A 21,703-nucleotide genomic window follows, 5' to 3' on the forward strand; every position below is an offset into this window, starting at 1 on the left:
AGCTGCTAAGCCTCCTGTCAGGTTGTATTGGAATAGTTTTAGATTACACCATTGGCCTGGCTGGTAAGGTTTTTAAAATGGACCATGCACGGGGGCGCTGTTGCGCAGCAGACCACGATGGCTGCTGCCTGAAAAGCTCCAGCAACGGATGATCTGAAAATCCGCTAAATATCATACCTTCTTAACCCCAGGCCCCCGGCAACCACTGGAATGGAGAAGCGACCGTCTCGGGCTCCCCCAGGTGAAATTTCGCTGTGAGCCGCTGCACTGGGAGACTGCGGAGACGAACGGGAACTGTGCCGCTGGATTGGAAGGAGTGGGGACGGAGTGGCCCGCCCGGAGCGAGGCGGCCGTGGGACTGCGAAACCCCCCTCGCTCGATCACTAAGGGAAGTCCTGGCGGAGAGGGAGCTGAACTCGTTGCCCCCTGTAGGCAGACTGCTGCAGCACGGTCGGACCGCAGGGGCCCGCCCCGCTGCAGGATACGGTGGAACCGGGGGTCTTGTCTCTAGGCCCGAACCCTGGGGGAGTCTCCCCCCAACCCACCTGAGCTGCGGGCGGCCCGGACCTCACCGCTGTGGACTGGAATACTAGAGGCGGGGGTCTGTGGTCTTTCCCCGGCACCACCCAACTAGCAAGGGCCTCCCCTGCAATCAGACGCCTGATGAGTGCAGCTTGGGTCGCTGCGTAGGAGGCCTGTGCAGGTGGAAGTGACAGGCCTGCGGGACACTGCACGGCGCGGTCAGACTGTTTTTCACTTGAGTGCTTGCTCGACGTGGGCTCTTGTCAATGAGCGTGCCAGGGACATCCTGAGAGTGGGGCAGGGTCTACCGCCGCCGGGGAGCAGGAATTCAACTACGGTGAGCCTTATCTGTGCAAGGGAACCAGACTTGGACATTAGGAGTCTGGATCCCCCCCCTCGAGTGGAGTGCCCACTGATTAGTTATGGATAGATTGCAAGATCCATCAGGGATGACCTACATTGCCGCTGCCGTTAAGCCCTGACCTTCTCGTTAGTGTGGCACTAATAACTACGTGTCTACGGCCTTTCAAACTCGGAACAGTGCTGTGAGGGGCGAGACACAGGTCTGGACTGGCGAAGTGCATGGGCTGGCACTAACTCCTCAATACCCGGGTTGGATGTTGCGGGATGGATCGGTTGCTGCAGCAATATGGGTAACCATAAAAAGCAGGCGAGGATGGAGCAATTTGCTCACACTGAGCAGACTCAGCCCCAGGCCTCTAGTTCACAAGCCCCAGGGATGGAGCAGGTGGACATAGCTGCCCTGAACCAGACGCTGTTTGCATTAAAGGGTAGCACGGATATGCTTGGGGTCAAGATAGACACCCTCATCTATAAACTTGACATCTCAGCAGTGCAGATTGAAAAACTTTGCGGGCGTATGGAGGAAGCAGAACAGAGTATTGGGTCTACAGAGGACAATGTCACATCTTTGCAGCGCGAGGTATCCGCCCTACAACCAGTGGTTAAAAAAATAGCTCCTCTATCCATGTATATGGTGGAACGTGCGCATCGCTCGCTGTCCCCCAGACCACCTCCGGGTGCCCCGGAGCGTCCCATTGTTGCAAGAATTTTCTGTTATCGAGAACAGCCCGAGAGAAGAAAGAGTCAAGATGGGAGGGTTCCACTATACCATTGTTCCCGGATTTTAGCTCAGCAGTCCAAGACCAACGGAAGACCTTTTCAAGCAGCCAAAAACATCTTACGGAGTAAAAGGGTGAAGTACTCCATGATCTACCCGGCTAAACTGTGGTGCAATATAGGGGTGCAGCAATATTTTTCACTGCCCCGGATGCGGCGGAACAATATGCTAGAAATTTACCGGAGCCGGAGGGGTCACCGCGACATCCATCTTGACTTGAGCCTGATATCCTTTGAGCAATGAAACTTTGATATTTGGGGGAGAGCACTGTTCATCCCAAAATCATAGGGAGCTGGGGGCTAGGGGAGGGGGTATATCTACGTTAGCCATTGCCATATGGAGCGCTAGGGCTGCCCTCAGAGCCCTGGTTGCCGCAGATACTGCGGTTTAGTTTTGTTGTGGTTGAGCTTTTGTTGGTATGGTTGGGTTGGGGGGGGAAGTGGCTGAGGGGGTGAATTGGGAGCCGGTAGGTTATGGTTTCTGGCATGGGTGGGTACATGGAGTGGGGAGGGGAGGGTATGGGTTAAGTAGTTCAAAGTTCTTGGGACAGTACACCGGTAGCATCATCTTAACGTCTCGCACATATCCTGACACAAGCACTAACCCACATGGGTCTAGGTCCCTTTATCTCATGCACGACAAAGATAACACGAGGCATGGCATCGCCACATTCTGCTACCTATGGCCAGGTCAGGAGTGAGGGATAAATCAAGTGCGCTTCTCACAATGACGTTCACGAACCAAACGCACCTGGCAAATGACGCACTTTCTCCCTAGGATACCAGGATGGGGCATACATAGGTAGCGCTCGTCCTACTCCTCACACTCCAGAGGGGTGGCAACCTACATACATGGATCCCTTCAATTTAGGCTACATGAGCAAATCCAGGATGAGGAGGGCCGCTTTATCATTTTAGCAGGAGAGCTAAATGGTGTGAAACTACTCCTTATGAATATATATATATGCCCCCAATGTGGACAGTCCGGACTAGCAATGTGCCAGTCACATACACAAATTTCCGTCGTACGAAATACTCTGGGCAGGTGATTTCAACCTAGCACTCACACTAGATCTTGACAGGTCAGCATCATCACAACCGGTCCCTCCACAGGCTGCCAAAACATGGTGCATATCATGACCTTCGCAATCTATGGCGGGACGAGCAACCTACCACTAGAGAGTATACTTTCTTCTCTGGGGTACATTGAAGTGCTTCCAGGATCGATTACATTATGGCATCTACCCATGTTGCTAGGAAGGTTACAAGTACTAAGATCCTGCCCCGAACCCTCTGTTCATTCGCCAGTGCTGGTCCATATCTCAGATCTTGTGGGTCCCTCAAGGCGGCTCCGGTGGCGTTTTAGAGCTACGTCCTTGGGAGACAGGGCTTTCTGTGCTGACTTAGAGCGAGACATACAAACCTACTTTCAAGTCAATATAGGCTCAGTGCCTTGCCAAAACACAATATGGGAAGCATTTAAAGTTTACGTTAGGGGGTGCTGCATATCAAGAAAGGGGGGTGTCCTGAAGGCGTTGTGGGGGTCCATGCAGAGGCTGGAGTGCATTATCAGTGACTTGGAGAATAAACAAAGCTCCTCCGATGACACTGCGGTTCATGGAGAGCTGAGGGAGCGTAGGGAGGAATACCAACAACTACCAGCAAGCAAAGAAAAATTCCTGGGCGACCCTATAGCAGCAACAAGATACGGGGAGGGAGATCCATTAGGCGGGAACGGCATATTGCCCCCATAGTGGAGATTACGGAAAGGCGGGTTCATCCAAGACCTGCAGGGGATAAACAAAGAGTTCTATAACTACTATGCACTATGCATCGTGCCACACAGGTGGGCATGACAAACTGACAGAATAGCTTGATGAGGTGGCCCTGGGTTGGCTAGACCGTAAACAAGGTGGCGCACTAAATGCCCCTATTACCGAAGAAGAGATCCGAGAAGCTATAAAGTCACTTCCTAACGGTAAGGCCCCAGGACTTGATGGCATCCCCGCCGAATGTTATAAAGCCTACAGCGACATTTTAGTTCCTCAGTTGTTAAATATATATGAGGAAGCTGTGGCGGGAGTTACGCTCCCTGAGTCCACCAGATCGGCACTTGTGACTGTGCTCCTGAAACCAGGTAAGGACCACAGCCAGCTGGCGTCATATAGGCCACTGTCGCCGATTAACACCGACAATAAAATATTAGCAAAGATATTAACCAATCCGTTGCTACCACATATGCCGGCGCTGGTACTTCCAGACCAGGCTGGTTTTATCCCGGGCTGGTCCACACAGAATAACTTAAGACGTCTGTTCACCCTGATGCATAACGTCATATTGTCATATAGGTCCCTATACAGTTGTGTGCCTTGACGTTGAAAAGGCCTTTGACTCGGTTGAATGGCCCTTCCTTTTTCGAAGATTTGAGGCGCTTGGGGTTTGGCCTTACCTATATCAACTGGGTTAAATTACTTTACACTGCCCACCACACGGCTATATATACGAGTGGTGTGATGTCTGAGTTTTTTATCCCTATGCGTGGCACGCGGCAGGGGTGTCTGTTTTCCTCAATCCTATTCGCTCTAGCCATGGAACCACTGGCGTGCCATTTTCGGGAACTACATGCACACCGAGGGGTCTGCGTAAATGCGCATCGAACTGTCATATCGCTATATGCGGATGACCTACTATTATGTCAAGCACCCCAAGCAGAATCTGGCTCCCTTAATGCAGGAGGTGCTCAGATTTGGGGAAGTATCCGGTCTTAAAATCAACTGGAACAAATCTGAAGTCTTTCCCCCTAATGCCAGGTGTGCAGCAGGCTGACGTGGGCGATGACTTTCGTTGGAGCCCCCGTGGTCTGCGCTATCTGGGTATCATGAAGGTAGAATCATGGATCCTGCTTCCCATCTCCCAGACAGCGTGCATGGCCCTGGCTAAAATGGTCATTGTGCCCAAGATGCTGTATATCTTCAACAACGTCCCTATATGGCCCCCTGGTCTGTACTGGACCCGTACTAGGAAAATGATGGCCAGGCTGCTGTTGGCGAGCAAACAACCCTGTATTGCATATGGTACCCTAACTTCAGCATATGAGCAGGTAGGGTTGGAGTTCCCCGATATGTACTGGTATTATCTAGCAGCCCAGATGCAGTATATAGCTGGTTGGAACCCCCCTGACCCTACCTATCCGCATACCGTGCTGGCGAAAGCAATTTCCTTCCCGCATAATCTAATGGGAATGCTCTGGGGAGATAGAGGTACTGACCCAAGGGGGGAGGTCCAACCTATAGCTGTGACCTGTAAAGCATGTGAGCGGGTAAGTCGATTACTGGAGACTACACCTCACTACCACCCTGAGTTGCCCATATACAATGTTGTTGGCATACCACTTACACATGAAAAATCGTTTAGGGAACATTTTTCTAGACTACAGGTGCAGACATTGGGGGACATAGTACTTAATGGGCGGTTTATACAGTGGGAACAATTATGTGCCAGAGGGGAACACAATGCGGTGACTCAACTTCAGTATTATAGACTCGGAGGGATACTAAAATCTAAATGGTCTGAATTCCCGAAAGCCCCAGTACCATCCTGGCTCAGCAGCATATCATCAATCCGTTGACCCCCCCCAGTAAGCTAGTTTCCTCCATTTACAGAGTAATTCGGAGTGGGGGCGGGCGCGAGACATGCTATATTCAAGAAAGCGTGGGTACCCTCCCTGGGCGATGCCCTGAGTGAAACTCAATGGAAACTCATATGTATGCAGACCCGCAAGATTTCCTTCAATGCCCGATATAGATTGACACATTACACATTTTTGAACCAGGTCTACTATACTCCACTGAAGCTGAGTAGAATTTACCCTGGCAGCGCTCCGTGGTGCAGGAGATGTGGTGGGGAACCGGCTGACTTATCGCATTGCATGGAGCTGTCCGTCTAATGGACCGTTTTGGTGCGAGGTCGAGGGCGCCATGTCGGAAATGCTTTCTACAACGCAGCATTTTTCGCCTGCATTATGGCTTTCGGCTTTGATTGAGGATGGCTCCCGCACAAGAAGAAACTTTTAATGGCATCGGGTGTGGCTAGGTATTTAGTAGCTAAGATGTGGGGTATGAAGAACCTCCTCCCCCCAACATTTCACTACTGGCTAGAATGCATGAAGTTATGTGAACTTAGGGAATACAGATATGCTGCAACCATGCCAGCTATCAGCCGCCCTATTGACTATTGGCCTGCATTTCGACGATTTCTAGCGGACGCCGTCTCCAGGCCAGATTCACTGAGGTAAAGCCCAAGATGATACATGGACACGGTGGGGGGGCGGGGAAGTTCTCCTCTTTTCCTTCCTCATGGGCACGCAGAATAAAACAAACAGTGGGTTATCTGTGTTAAGGGATGGAGACGAAACCAGTTGTGCTTTTACGTAAACCTGGGTTCGGTATATATGCTATTGCGAGTTAAATACTGCTGTCTGGCGGGGGTGGGGGTTCATGGGTTGTGGCTAAGTTGTTTGTTGGTTGTATTTGAAAATCAATAAATAGTTTTAAATAATAAAATGCACCATGCACCACTAATGGTTAAGGTTTCTTGGGGTAGAACCCTTGAACCTCCACTTTGCAAGTATCATTGAATCTTCTACTTTCGATCAGTTGTCAAATACAAACCTGTTAAATTTGCCAAAAGCACCTTTTGCCTCGAGCATTTCAATTCAGTAATTTTCAAGCCCCCAGTGTCCTTGTTAATTGTGTATCCACATAATTAAATCTTAGCAATTATTTAAATATGTTCTTCAGAAATGTACTTAAAGGAAAATGCAACTGTCTAATCTTGGAGATCTTGTGCCATCAATGTTCCACTTCACCAAACCTATAACCTTTATCCCTATATTAGTGTATGACACTGCACCTTGTGTATGCCAGCTGTGAGAGCAATCTACTATGTCATCCAATGCTTTTGTGCATTACAGTTTGCCACCTGCAGAGAGCGAGACATGTACATGTCACTAGACAAGTGATGTCAGCAAAGGGGCACTATTGCCTAGATAACTTTTCTATATATATTCACATCAGACCTCTAACCTTAAGTGTTACCTAGAGCAATCTAGCTCGTATTTGTCCTGCGAGTGTTCTCCTGTTTTACAGTTGTGGCATAAATCTTTGTTAGAAAAACATTACTGCATGCCCTGTCCATTAATTTGAGTCCTGTTTTTTTTCTTTAAAAATAAAACAGGAAAGTTGACTCCTATTGTAAAGTCCCAGCCAGTGCCGAAGAATAACAAAGCACCAGTCAAAGTAGTCGTGGGAAAGACATTCGACCAAATCGTCATGGATCCAAAGAAAGATGTACTAGTGGAGTTCTACGCCCCATGGTGTGGACACTGCAAATCTCTAGAGCCCATCTACACAGACCTTGCAAAAAAGTATAAGGCTGAAGAAAGTCTAATCATTGCCAAGATGGATGCCACTGCTAATGATATTCCCAATGACCAATACAAAACAGAAGGGTTTCCTACCATTTATTTTGCCCCGCGAAACAATAAGGAAAATCCCATAAAGTTTGAAGGCGGACAGCGGGACCTTAAGACTTTGAGCAAATTTGTGGAGGAGCATGCCACCAAACTCAGCAGAAGTAAAGAGGAGCTTTGAAGGAAAATGGCATCCAGATGTGTTCAATCTAGTTGATGCACGTTATTACTGAGGTTGTTGGGACTGATTGTGCAGTTTGGGCCAAAAGGGAAGGTTTTGCAGTAAGTTATGAAGTTGCAGTATCTGATTTTGGTATGATCTCTTAATGGACCATGATGAATGTTTCTTATGTTACTCATGTTTTGATTGAAGAGGAAAAACACTGATTTTTTTTTTTCTAATTTGTTTTTTTTTCATTGTTTTGTTGACAGTTTCGTGTTACTGAATTTCCAAAGCTTACACTGTTTTCCGCAGAGGTATATTTTGGTAATAATTCTTTTTTTAAGTAAAAAGAAAAGATGGAAAATTGCATTTGCATTGGTGTTTTTTTTGTTTTGGTTGCCCCACCCCCCTCAAACTCAGTGCTATGCCTCAACTCTTGGTCTAGATTGTGCACTCATTTTAACAAAAGTAACACCTTGGGGGGAAAAGGGTTGGGGGGGGGGGTTTGGGCAGCCGTTAAAAATATTTATGCAAGAAAGGGCATAATGCCTGCTTGCCCCACAATGCACCTGTGACACACACCTGCCCAGAACAAGGCCAAACTATCATGGATGGTATTTAATCATGCCAGCTGACTTTGTGACAACTTCTGCAATACCTTACAGAGAGCATTTCTTTCATGTTTGTAACCTTTTACCCTATTCTGTACTATTAGTCATTGCTCCAAGTAGTTTAGGATCTGAACCAGCTACCGACTCATCCTTGGTCTTTACTCCTGACTACCTGTATTCAAGCTCTGGTATCTAGTAAAACGCACTGGCTAAAGTCACAATTTTGGATGTGCCATAGTGTTCAATTCTGGCTCCTTCAAATTGTAAATGTGGTGAAACTATGCATGCCAAAAGATGAGAAACTGTATCCTTCAGATGAAAGTATATAGAACTGCAGTTTGAATTGGCCTCTGCATACCATGTACTTGCAGTCTAATGTTTGGCACATTATAACCTCTAACCAAACCTAGTGTGGATAGTGCTAACTTTCTTTAGGAGTTTGATCATTTTTTAAAAAATTTTATCTAGAAAGTGTTGACAGATTAAAATTCAACTTTTCACACAAGTTAAACTAAAAACAAGACACAAAATACTTTACAGACATAAACACAATCTAAAATCAGATTTTAAATCAAAGTGAACATAACGAAAATCTTGGCTTGCAACAAATCTGTTAAATTGGACAAGGTCTTGGCTTAAGACTGCGTAGGGGCAGGCTTGCTCAGTTCTAATTCGATAATGGACAAGAACTTAATCAGTGCTATAACCAAGGAAATCTGGATGCCTCCGAGACATCATATCCAAAATCTGTGTCTTAAAGTAGGACCGTGCGCAAACTAACAGTTTAATGTTCATAAAACCCCTACACGCCAAAAGGTGCCTGATGGTTTCTTGCCCATCTTTTTTTTTTATCACAAATTCTACAACTTTCCTTCTCTAGAGTGTTAGGGAGTTTTACAAAAGTCCACCTATGGTAAGACTTCAGAAGACTCACTCGTGGGTTTACAGGGTTCCAACTCTTAGGTTTGGCCTGAACTAACCAAAAGGTTTGGTAGGTATGGTCGAGCAGCCAGGCTTCGTCTAAGAGGGAGAAGGGCTGTAGGTAAGTACAAAGACCTCCGAGCACACTTGCAGTCAAGGTTACACAATGCAGTTATATAAAAATGATTATTATATATACTAAGGCAACACACTACACAATACTAGACTTTAGGTAAGTAAAACAGTTATACATATATACAGTAGTATGTTTGCATTCAAAGTTTCACCTGCGGACCTAGTAGTCCGAGTAGTTTAAAGGGGTAATTCGGTCAGAAGTTTTATTGGCCAATCAATTGGGCATGTATTTTAGAGCATACATCGATCGTTATTAAAAAAATATATATATGTATGTATCCAATGCAATTTACCCAAGTTTTTACTCACTTTAACACATGTGAAAACGACAGGTCGGGTACTGCCATCTTGCGCTAATCTTATCTGTATATCCATTGCCCTAAGTTAAAGTGCCCTTGTGGCACTAATTCAGATCACCCACCCCTAACGTTGAACTCACTAGATGCTCGCGCCCCATTTCACAATGCCATGCACGTCTCATGTCAGTGTCCTGTGCGCAATCTGTTGACATGTCTCCATGCAAATGCCAAGACCCCTTGTTCTTTGACCATTGTAAACAAACCCTTTCTGATCACACAACATTGGAGTTTCTTTTTCTTTTATATAAGTGTATTTAATTTCGAGCTTCCCTGACTTGTTTCTGCTCTGTTTAGCTATCTGCCAAGAACGACACACTGAGAACCGATACTTATACTGCCTAAAATGAATTAACTCAGTAGTCTCCTTTCATTTCTTATACTATGGTTTGGTAAAGATATTTGTCCATATTTAAACATGTGTCCATGCAAACTTTTAAAGTTTGAGCTCATTAATCTTGTCTTTTGACGATTTGTTTTTGTAACATGCTGTTTCTTCGCTTGTCTTTAACATTCAATGTTCATGGGAATCCTTTTCTTTACTATATACAAACACGTTTTTAGTAACCTCATGGTTCATTCTTTGCTTCACTATTCAGGAACTATGGCAACAATTCAGCCCTACCTGTATGAGCCCGATGGCCACGGTAGTGGCTGTGTAGTTATGGTTAAGTTTCTGTTTCCATAGGAAGAGCACTTTTTGGGCGGCCTATAACTCCGCTCCCCCTGGACGAATCCTCACCAAACTTTGCAAAAAAAAGTATATGGGCCACTCTGAATTTTTTTTTTGCCAAGTTTGGTGAGGTTTGGTCCGGGGGGGGGGGAAGTTATAGGGGGGGTCCCAAAACGTCCTTTTTTCCCATAGACCTAATGGGGAAAAACTTTGCTCACTCCTACAGCCCAAACCGCTGGACGGATTTACACCAAATTTGCGGCAGGAGCCGCGGCTAAGTCCCGAAAGCGTGCTTTTGTTAATTTGGTGTAAATCCGTCCAGTAACTTTCTTTAAAATGACCAAAACGTAAGGCGCAAAAATTAGTGATATCAATGTCCGCTCGGCGGACACACTTCCATGTTCGCTCTGCTAACAGGGCATGGATTGGCAAAGCGGCTTCCATGAAGTCCGCGGACATATGACATGCTCTCCGGTTGGCTTGGGTGAAGCGTGAAGTGCGTCAGATTTTTGGAGACGCTGCCATCTTGGATTCTCCTCCGGTGTCCATGGACATCGCGGCAAAACATATATTTAAAAAAAAAAAAAAATCATTGCACTCGTCAAACTGATCAAATAATGTTTGGGAAGGTGAGGGGTGATGAGGATGGGATGGAATATGGCTGCAAGAAGCACAAAAATGTGTTAACTAAACATCTGAACGCGAAGAAACTATGTAGCGGTGTAGACCACGCTCACGCAGTAAAGCGCATGCGCAGAACTACTTCACCCGCTCTTGACGTATAACGCGCCAGTCAAAATGCGCACACATTCTTTTTCAAACTCACACGTGTGCCTCATCCGGACATGCGTTGGAGAAAACGCACCGAAATGATGACCGCGCACAGGAGTTAACGGAAAACAAGTAGCAGTCAAAACCGCACACACGCACTGTAGAAAACACGTACCTGCAAAGACTGCACACACGCGATGTACATAACACGTAGCGGCGAAGAGCATGCACACGTTTTGTAGAAAACACATAGCTACAAAGGCCACGCACATACGTTTCCGAGCTCACACGCGCCTTATCAGAACACACACACACGTTGAACAAAACCACGCACAGGACTTAATGGAAAACATGTACTAGTGAAGACCGCGCACACACGCTGTAGTAAACACATACCTGCAAAGACCACGTGCTGGCACTGTAGCTAATGCGTAGCTGCGAAGACCACGCACACACGCTGTACATAACGCATAGCTGAGAAGACCACGCACATTCGTTGAAGAAAAACACGCAGAAATGACATGAATCCAAGGTCACACGCGCCTCATCTGAACATGCACACTGCGAAGACCGCGCACACGTGTTGTGAAGAGAAGAGGGGCCCTGTATGGAAACCCGCCTTCCCTTTACATGGTGGCCATCTTGTTAAAGGATTTTCCTTCCTACACCGGGACGCCGCAGGTGTACCGGTTTGGGAAGAATCTTTTTTTTTTTTACCACCCCGGGTTCCCGCTTTGGGAACCTAGGGTTGTAATGGTTTTCATCCATTTAAAAGGATGTTATGGTTACGTTGCACTAATAAAAACCTATGAAATTCAGTAAAGAAAACTTTAAGGGGACATTATGGTTACAAGTAAAATCGAAAAACCCCTGAAATTGGCCAGTTATGGTAAGCTAAGCAACCATAACTCGCGCCACCACCGTGCACTGCTAAGACTAACACCCAGGACATCAAAGATGACATTACAAATATCATTGATGAATCCCAAAAGGGGGGGGGGTCCCAAAACGTCTTTTTTTCCCACAGACTGAATGGGAGAAACTTTGCGCACGGCTGCAGGCCAGACCGCTGCATGGATTTTCACGAAATTTGAGGCAGGGGCAGGCCCTTGGGCCCGAAAGGGTGCTTTTGTAAAGTTGGTGCCCTTTCATGCAATAATTTTCTTTAAAATGACCAAAAAATAGCTGCCAGAACATTAGTGATATTTATGTCTGCTTCGCGGTCACACTTCCCTGTTCGCTCCGTGTAGAAGGTTTCGATTGGCTAATCCGTTGCGCTTTCACCGATTGGTTCCGCCACAGCGTGCAGAGCGTCTCATTCTTTCGATACGGCTGCCATGTTCATTTTGTTTTGTGTTGTACGCAGACATCGCCGCAAACAAACACTTATGGGACACTTTTCAAAAGGTGAGTGTTATTCACATGTGGCAGTAGCAAGTCAAACACTGGTTTATTCTTGTTGCCACAGTCCTACCGTAAAGTGGAACTTGGTAGTCAATGTGCAACAAGGTCTTGCAGCGTCTATGTAACAGGACATAAACAACAGTCCTGCGTCCTACCGTTGCCATTCTTAGGCAGCCACCTGCACTGTTTCGTACACACAGCGCTTCTGCTAGTGTAGGGGAATAATGGTTCTCATGAATGCCTGATGATATGTTGTTGAAAAAAGAGCATGCATTTCCATTCTGAGTGAAGGTCACTAGGTTTCATTTTTGCAGTACACGCTCCGTATGGCTGCTGATGTCTCAAAACCCATAAGGGTCCGATGTTTTCTGACCTTGAGGTGCAGGGAAGCAACAGAAAGAATGCAGGGAGTCACAGTTTGAACCACATACCCTTTGATAATGTTATCCTTCAAAAACCTTTGCACGACACATGAAATATCAGTTCCCGAAGGTTTCCAGCAAACAACCTACACTCTGCCTGTAGTAGACGCAATGGAGCCTGTACACATAATGTAACTTTCTGTTTGATGCCTGTACCGCAAACTGCCGTTATCTTGTTAATTTCCCACAAAAACACTTGTGCTCTTACTAATGAAATACAAGGTTTCTGTGCCACTCCAATTTTTGTTCCCATTATGCAGATTGCACATTCTCGCCATTTGAAAAATGGCTCGCCCTTTCCAATCTTATCATTCTTATGTACTTAAAATGTTATGTATTACATATTGCCACCGTCTGTAGGATGCCCCTACATTTCCTTACATTGAAATACGACATTTCTGTGCCATTGCAGTTTTTTTACCGATTATGCAGATTGCACATTGTCACCATTTGTATGGTCATTCTACAATTCCCCATCGAACATTACTATTTATTACAAATGTTATGTGTTGCACCTTTCCTTTTTGCAAAGGTTTTGTATTGATATTTTATTTTTTTCCTTTCTCCCTCAGCTATTTCCTTCCCTATTGCGATTGTCATGGCTTCCAACGTCCCAGTGATGGTTTTTTTAACCGTCAAATGCAGCTTTTTCGTTACCGGTTGTCTGTCCATCATTATTGAATGGGATGACCGCATTGGACCTCTATGCCAGTACGCAGCTATCGCAATAAGAAGTAACATTACATCCTTTCTGGTGTCGTAGATCACAGCGATTGACGTCGTCCTGCAAATGAATGTGTGAGGAAATGACTACTGTGCCGACAACGAACAGTTTCCGTCTGGGTAAACCACAACGTGCCCAGTAACATTAACATTTTCAATAACCTACTATCCTTTCTGATGCAGTACATCACAGCGATTCGGTAATGCCAATGAATGTGAGAGGAAAAGGACTACTGTGCCGACAACGCATTCTTTCTGTGCTCCAAACCAACGACGACTCCATCACCATTACCAATTTCATTGTCCAGCACAGACACAAACTTTCAATTTCTATGCAAATGAGAATAAGGCCACCATTTCGCACAGTGTATTGTGAAATAAAACTACGATACTAATTCTTACCTGTTAGTGTTTTTTTTTAAACATTTGCTCTTCTACATCAAGATGTGTCATGCTACCTTGTATATCCCAGCATAGTCATTACACATTGCCATATGCTGGCATGGTACAGTACTGCGAACGGTATTGCATACCACTTGGTTACGCAACGGTCCGACCCATCTAATATGCTTTCGTGCCGTCACACCAATTTCTGTCACCCAGATGCCCCAATGACCAAGATTAGTTCAGGCTTCACACACTATGTTGTCACATTTGCTATCTTTCTAAAAGAGGAAGAATGAGGTAAGGTGCACTACAAATGTTTGCTGTACAAAAATGTTTGTAAAATAATAAATGCTTACACCTTCCACTGGACACATCTTCAAACCTTTTGACCTGTGACACTTAAAAAATTGTGTCTAAAGGTCCGTGGCAATGGTCTTCTTTCACTATTTCTGACGTAATTGCGCTTCACTTCAAAAACACTGTTGGTATTTTGTCCAGACGTAAGAAGCCTACTGCTTTGCCTTCTCTATGCACATTTTTACACACAATATATACTGCCAGCTATAATGGAAAGCGAGAAAGGGTTTCTATGCAACACCCGCCTTCCCTTTCCATGGTGGCCATCTTGGAAAAGGATTTGTTTTCTTCAAACCGGAACGCCGGAGGCGTTCCGGTTGAAGACCACAAATCCTCTTTTTAGGTACCATTGCTTACTGACGTACAATCTCGCTTGCTAATGGCATTATACCCCCATTTTTTGAGAAGGAATGGGGTTTGTTCTTCCAGAGACTTCGGTATGCACTCTTGCTTGTATTGTGCTGCACATTTGCCCTATTGAGTGGTGCACGGGAAGTGTTGCGGTTACAAGTTAGTACAACAACATACAATGTCCTTCCGCCTGATCAATGATACACACGTTATTGTGACCTGTGTATGAGTTTTCCAACACGTCACCATGCTTTGCACCAGCATATGCTAATGTGCAATACTTTGGCAGGTGGGCAGTTAAGTCAAATGTTCCTTTACACTATGGTTATGTGTTACAATTAGAATTCTGATAAATGCATTGTAAAAATGTTGGTAATGTTTTCACTTACAGTACTGCACACCTATGGCAGTCAGTGAAAAACAGTTTGCCAAAGGAACATTATGGTTACGTTTTCCTTCTAAAAACCTGCATTCACTACAAAAAAACTTTGTTAAAGGGATGTTATGGTTAAGTTGCACTAATAAAAACCTATGCAATTCAGTAAAAAAAATTGTTAAAAGGACATTATGGTTGCAAGTAAAAGCGAAAAACCCCTGAAATTCGCCAGTTATGGTACACTAAGCCCCCATACCTGCCATCACCACTGCACACTGCTAACACTAACACTCAGAACATGAAAGATGTCATCTCGAATGTCACTGATGACCTCACTGACGACATCACATGTTTAGCCCCTTTGTTTTCGTTCCCTGCCATATATACATATGTACATTCAGTAAAAAAAACTTTGTTAAAGGGATGTTATACTTCACAGTGAAACCAAAAAACACTGCACAATCCCCAATTATGGTAAGCTAAGCAACCATAACTCGCACCTTCTACGTGCATTGCTAAGACTTAACACCCAGGACATCAAAGATGACATCACATGTCTGCCTCACTTATTTTGGGTCATTGAAAAATGTAGTGCAGGTGGTTTTATTTACTTACAATCACAATATAAAAATAGAAAAGGTGCTGTATATCAAAACGTTACCCTTGTCGTGTGTTCTTAAAGTACTTTGCTTAGGGTCTGGTGTCCGCTCATGATGCACATGCATGGGGCAATAGCAGGGCTCAAACACACAATTTGTATACAGGAAGATAAACTTTCTTATGATGCTGTTTTTTTCTTCCTTACTTGAGTTTCCCTGTATGTGGCTCAGATTTATATGCATTAGGTCTTCATATGTATTGTTTGTACTAGCACAAGTGTGTTTTAAGTCTTGAATTGTTAGCTAGTTATTACGTTTGACATTACACAATCACCCCTGACATCTTGCTACCAACATAATAGAAACAACCCCTTGTAGGTAGGGACTTTTCATCATTATTTTCAAATGTGATGTCATCAGTGATATTTGTGATGTCATCTTTGATGTCCTGGATGTCCCCGTCCGCATATATGTTACAATTGACCTTCACAATTCGGTCAATTGTGAAAAGGTCAATTGTAATTCGAACAGTTATAAAACGAACAATTCGTATACGACCTGTGAATATTCAGAAAAGGAAATCCTTGAAAGAGAAAATGCGAGATGATGTGGAATCACATCAGTCATGAGGTTGAATCACCGGACCCTGAATCAAGTCGCATGGAGCACGTTTCCACCTGGTGTACCTGCCATTGTTGTGAGCTTATACCTACTCTGGTGGAGAACTGCTGTTGCAGAGAAAACTCTAGCTGCTTGGTCTACATTTCTGAAGAAGACACCACCGCAATGCGTTAATAAGCTGCATGACTTCAGGGCCGCCTACCTCACAAGATCTGTGTTGCGAATGATGATGGTCGTTATGCACAAACTTCAAGTTACAGTTTGCCCTCGTAATCCGAGTAACGAGCAAGTTCACTCTATACAGGTTGTGTTTGACAACCCAGATGGCTAACATATGTTGTTCCTCTACATCAATATAACTTCGATAACTGACGAAATCATTTTTTAGTAAATTGAAAAAATTACTCATTCTAATCTGAAACCAAAGTGTTCATCCTCAGATTTATCGTCTGAACAATTGCATCACTTGGAAGTATCTCCCAAACTGTTTTTGCTGGAATGCGCGTTCACATTTCTAATTGAGCCCTACTTGAAATCACAAGTACTGCACTGCACGAAAAGATACTTTTTAAAGCATAACAATGCCTTATATTTTACAAGGTAGTGCAACCAAAACAAATGCATTGGGTTCATTCAAGTAAACTATTTCTGTATCTCTTGCACAGATGGTACAGACTTGTGGTATTGTTTGCCTTTGCATTGTGGATTCATGGAAGACTGGGATTTTGCATTCGACTAATACCTTCCTGTGGCCATTTGTGATGAATTCTCCAGTGACCATGGACAATACTGTGGATTTATACAGACAGTACCTCGACGGCAGCAGTATATTTTGTAGTGTCATTGCCATCCACTTTACCAAACATTTTTTTTTTTTTTAAAATAGTTCAGCTGAACAGCTGTTACAAAAAAAGGTCTAAGTCCGCAACACGTCCTAACACCTAAGAGTATCGTAAAAGATTGGTATGCTTTAACAAGTGTACTGGCCTACTGTGCTTCCTTCATCCACATCCATCCCCCTCTATCAATGACAGTTTCTACCTCTGGGCATGCGCTCGCAAGGGGGCTGGGAGGATGGGCACTCTCAAGGTGCCGAATACCCCAGACCCGGCGTCTCCAGACTCCCCTTTTGAAGACCCTGTCCTTGCAATCAACATATGTCTGTGTCCTTTGACGGTGTTCCGGGCCTATTGTGCTCGTCTTAAGGGGGCTGCACTAGTGGGATTGAGGAGGACAAACGGTGTCATAGAGGCCTTGTGGGTGTGAACGAACACATTAGACATTCATATACACACCCACTTCTGTAATCCTTTATAAACCCTGTGGGAGGTAACAAAAAAATAACTGATCGACAACGGATATCGCCAGCTCATCACTTTTTACCTTGTTGGCTGAGTCGGCTCATATGTTCTAAGTAATAGTCAACTTTTACTATTGTTTTCTGTAGTGTCAACGTTCTCTGCTAGACCACTTTCTATTGCTTTATAATCCTTGTACACCCTACTCTCATTTTATTCTAGAAGTCTACACCATTATCAACTGTCCTACACATTTTTTCTCTGTAATTTGCACATAACTTTAGAGTATTTTTTTCCAAATGTAATCTTTTGTAGTGCATGTTTTCAATGCACGTTCGCTTTATGTGGATTTTTTGTCATAAAGTACGTTTTTTATCATCAAAGGAATATGTTTGATTACTCACTGTGATACTTTTTTAATATTTATTTATATTACTTTGCCTTTTTGTATTGTTTTGGGTTGCTAAAAGTAAAGTCCTGCATATATTGCCAAAGGATTTAAATTTAATAGGAAAATGGCTCTTGAGCGTATTTCCAATGTCCGAAATTGAAAGCAGAGCCAAGGATGTCCTGGATGACGTGAGGGGCAATCGATTCTGCGTCTGCAGCACACTTATCAGAAAATATGTACAAACAATCACAGTACTCTGAAAAGCGTTGCCCAAGACTCCTTTGCAAATTACTTCCAATGCAGTTCCAACTGAATATCTGCACACGCTGACCCAGGCGAGTAGTGGACGCGGAATTTTGAAATGTGTTCTACTATTTTCTAAATGTGCCTGTATAATATGTCTCGAGGAATAAAATAGCAGTGTCGCATAGCAATTTGCTATGCAATTCTGTAGGTTTGCTAATTAAATTGACACTTGTGTAGCAAATCTACCTCTTTAATTTACCCTGTTCAATGAAGGTACAGCTCGCCCTGTATACCTCTTTCCCTCAGGATCTCTCTGCCCTCCTTTCTCTGTTCACTGCCAGTTCAAAGGGTCTAATGGAGAGAGCCATCTCGAGTGCCAAAGGTCTGTGTGGGAGTGCTAGGCAAGAATTATTTTTCTTTTTCAAATAATTGCAAACCAGAAGTAATTGGGATGATACTCGTATTGAGCTAACTATATCCTGTCTGGCAAGGAATAGTATGTGTTAACTTTTTTTTTTTTTTAAAAGACAGTCCTGCAATTCCATTCCTAAAATGTTAAGTTGTTACATAATGCATAATTACAGTATAGCTACTGTAACACACTGCATGGTCTCCATGCTCATGCTTTACAGGAATCTTTAGGTTGGTGTATCTAAATATCAGTGTCAACTTTATTTCATTTTGTTTGAGAAGATGCATCATATTGCAGAGTGAACAGTTTTGAAAATGTATATGATCACATGGCCAAATGGATTGGATGGCAAACTTGGTTCTGTAACCTGCTGGTTGCCTACATCAGTGCAACTGGTGCTCAATCCATGAGCTGATCCCATACTCCTTGGCATTCTAATCACACTGTTGCTTTATACCAGCTACCTTCAAAGGTGGATGGCTGCAAACTACAATATTCCACCTAGTTTGCCCCATTCTCTGCCTGCTACGCCATCCACTACGCTTAGTCTCTGACTTTATTTCCTCTTAGATGTACACGATTCCGGAATGCAGGCAGCAGAGGCAGCAGCATAATCCAGCTCCTGGCCCTCTCCTGCTACAGATAATACTGGATTATGAACACAAAGAAAAAGATTGAGGTTGCTGAGAACCCAATACCTAAGAAATCTAAGCCAGCATCTGAGATGGGTGAGGTTCCTAGCACCCAAAATATCTACTCTTTACTTCTTAAAATGGCTCAGGATTTGGGGGGGGGGGGGGGAAGTGGTTTAAAATGTGGGAGATGATAAATCATCAATGGATGATCTCTCCATGAAGGTCTCTCAATTGGACAGCAGGATTTCTGTCCTGGAAAATGGCTCTACTGCTGTCTTCAGAAATTACAGGAAGTTTCAGAGCATACAACACCTTGAGATGAAGTTCAAAAGGGAAGAGAAAAAAGCCTGGAACTGGACTTGAAAAGTAGGAGTAACAACCTGAGACTTGTGGGAATTGAGGAAAATGCCAGTGAAGACTTATTACAATTAGTGCTGGATAAAGTTTTGCTATGGTCGTGACCAAATTGTCCCAGGAGATATAGACAATGTATACAGAGTGGGCAGAAAATCTGGTCCTAATGCTCGACAGGTTTTAATCTCGCTAATGAACACTAGGACAAAGGAGGCCATTCTGGTAGCAGCAAGAAAGAAAGGAAGCCCATGCTTCAAAGGCAACCAGATTTTCGTGTATCCAGACTACCCACGAGAAACCTTGATAATTAGGAAATCCTTTAAAGATGCCAAGGATTTATCAAGACTTGTGGGCATAAAGGCTTTTCTTAATAGAGCTAATTTACTGACTCTAGCTCTTCCGGATGGTGAGAGGACCACATCTGACCCTAAGGAGGCCATAAAATGGCTGGAACCACTGAAGGATAAGTGCATTTAAGACTTTATTTATTATACTATTTAAACATTGTCCCCATCGAGTTTGGAATCCTATATCATTTTTTTTTTTACATATCTGATTAATATGGCGCCGACATAATAAAAATGTTAAATGATCTGAATTATTTGTTATTTCAAAGAATGCTTAGCAGCTCAGTGAGATCAAAGTTCCATATGCAGCGCCGAGGGATTAGAGAAAAGTACCCTCCAACGTGCCCATTATGTACATTAGGAGGCTAGAGGAATGGCTTAAACAGAATTGAAACTGTTCCGACAACGACTTTCTACATCTCTGTGCATACCGTCGATTCATGGAAGCGGGGAATTTGGAAATATGGACCGGACCGGCATGATACTGGGATTCAAAGGAAAATAACGGGTAAAACTGGCTGGCATTGAGATCCTCGGAGCATGGTCATTACTTGTGTAACTGAAACAATTTGATTCGGCCCCTCAATTGTTCGGAAAACATGAATCTGCGAGGTTGTGTTTTGTTGGTCGCGGGTTGGTCTGCGGGGAGCACGGGGTGCGGGATGTAGGTGGACCCGGTGGTGTGTGGTGTCATCGCTTGGAAGCCTTGGTGTTGGGCAGTGTGCAGTCTCTAAGTCTCTATGTGCTGGAAGGACGTGCGGGGGGTGTGCACCGCTTGGGGCCGGGGCATTCGGGTGGTGGCGCTGTGTCTGTGTCTAATGTGCTCTCCCTGGGCTGACCTGCTGCTGGGGGGATGCTATTAGATTGTGGTGTGGGCTACACAATTGGAGCTTTATATCTTGGCAAGCCACTTAGCCAAGTCACCCATGATGTCATGTCTTATTGAATGATTACCCATACAGCTGCATTCCTGGACAAAATATACACCCATGGTGACTTCCGTGTATGAAATTCAAACCTTATATACCTATACACGTTATTAATTCATAATTTTCCTGCTGATCCCTGTGCTCTTTCTCCCAAACCTATAGTGTTGTAATACGACCAATAATCGGGGCCTGCAAGTTTAGTTTAGAATGTCACTTGTAATGCATTGATCTTAAAGGTGATACTAATCAATGTTCGTGATGATGTTGGATTTATAATTGTATGTAAGTACAAGTAGGGCTATAGATGTGCAGGCTTTTATAAGGATATTGGCGGAATGATGACGGTTTGAATACATTATGAGTTGAACATAATGTTTCCTCAGATGGGTCAGTAAGAATGGTGAGCTAATTCAGACGCATATACTTGGCTGTTGAGTTTATAGGGAAACATCTTGTTAATGAGGATGCTTTGTGGTTCTGAATGGCACAAGCTATCCTCTAACCCTTATGAATTGGTGGTGTTCCATGAATAAGGAATATGGCCCACCGATTCAACTCTTTATCTTTTCCCACCCATTCTTGTTTAAAGTGTGTGCAGATTGTGCTTTCATGGGACATGCGGTCCGCCGAGCATAACTTTCTTTAAACATATCTGACACTTGCGGAACATTTCCCAATTATCCTAAGATCTTACATGCATGTGTGCTGTGTGCTAGTCCAGTCAAGTTGCAATTCAGACCATATTAAATAGTTCACTGGCTGAAAGTCTTTCAACACAGTTACTTGTATATTTGCCAATCACAATGAATAATGTATGATCAGTAGTTAATGGTGATACAAAAGTGGCACCTGAGCCTAGATGCTTATAACGCATGAATCAGAAAGAAGCGTGTCCAGTGACAGACTATTGCATTTACTTTGAGTGGGTGGCTGATATAACAAGCATTAATAAACCCAATAGCCTTAGCTTTTGTATAGAGCAAACTTGGTTTTGAATGTATTCACACGCAAAATGGAGACTGAGGATATATTAATGGGAAAGCAGGGGGACAGTGGAGAGTGGGTGCCTTAGAGGTAAATTTGAGGATT

At 44.1% G+C, this 21,703-nt stretch overlaps 1 protein-coding gene across 1 annotated transcript in view; it reads left to right on the forward strand.

The window, feature by feature from the left end:
* Positions 1 to 7,662, forward strand: part of PDIA4 (protein disulfide isomerase family A member 4) — a 160,956-nt gene extending 153,294 nt beyond the window's left edge. The window contains exon 10 of the mRNA XM_069613345.1: positions 6,898 to 7,662. Coding sequence (XP_069469446.1) covers positions 6,898 to 7,313 — 416 coding nt within the window. The 3' untranslated portion in view covers positions 7,314 to 7,662. The remainder of the gene's footprint in view (positions 1 to 6,897) is intronic.
* Positions 7,663 to 21,703: the final 14,041 nt, after the last annotated feature.

Source organism: Ambystoma mexicanum, chromosome 5p, assembly GCF_040938575.1.
Source record: "Ambystoma mexicanum isolate Mex_15411 chromosome 5p, UKY_AmexF1_1, whole genome shotgun sequence".
NCBI lineage: Eukaryota > Metazoa > Chordata > Amphibia > Caudata > Ambystomatidae > Ambystoma > Ambystoma mexicanum.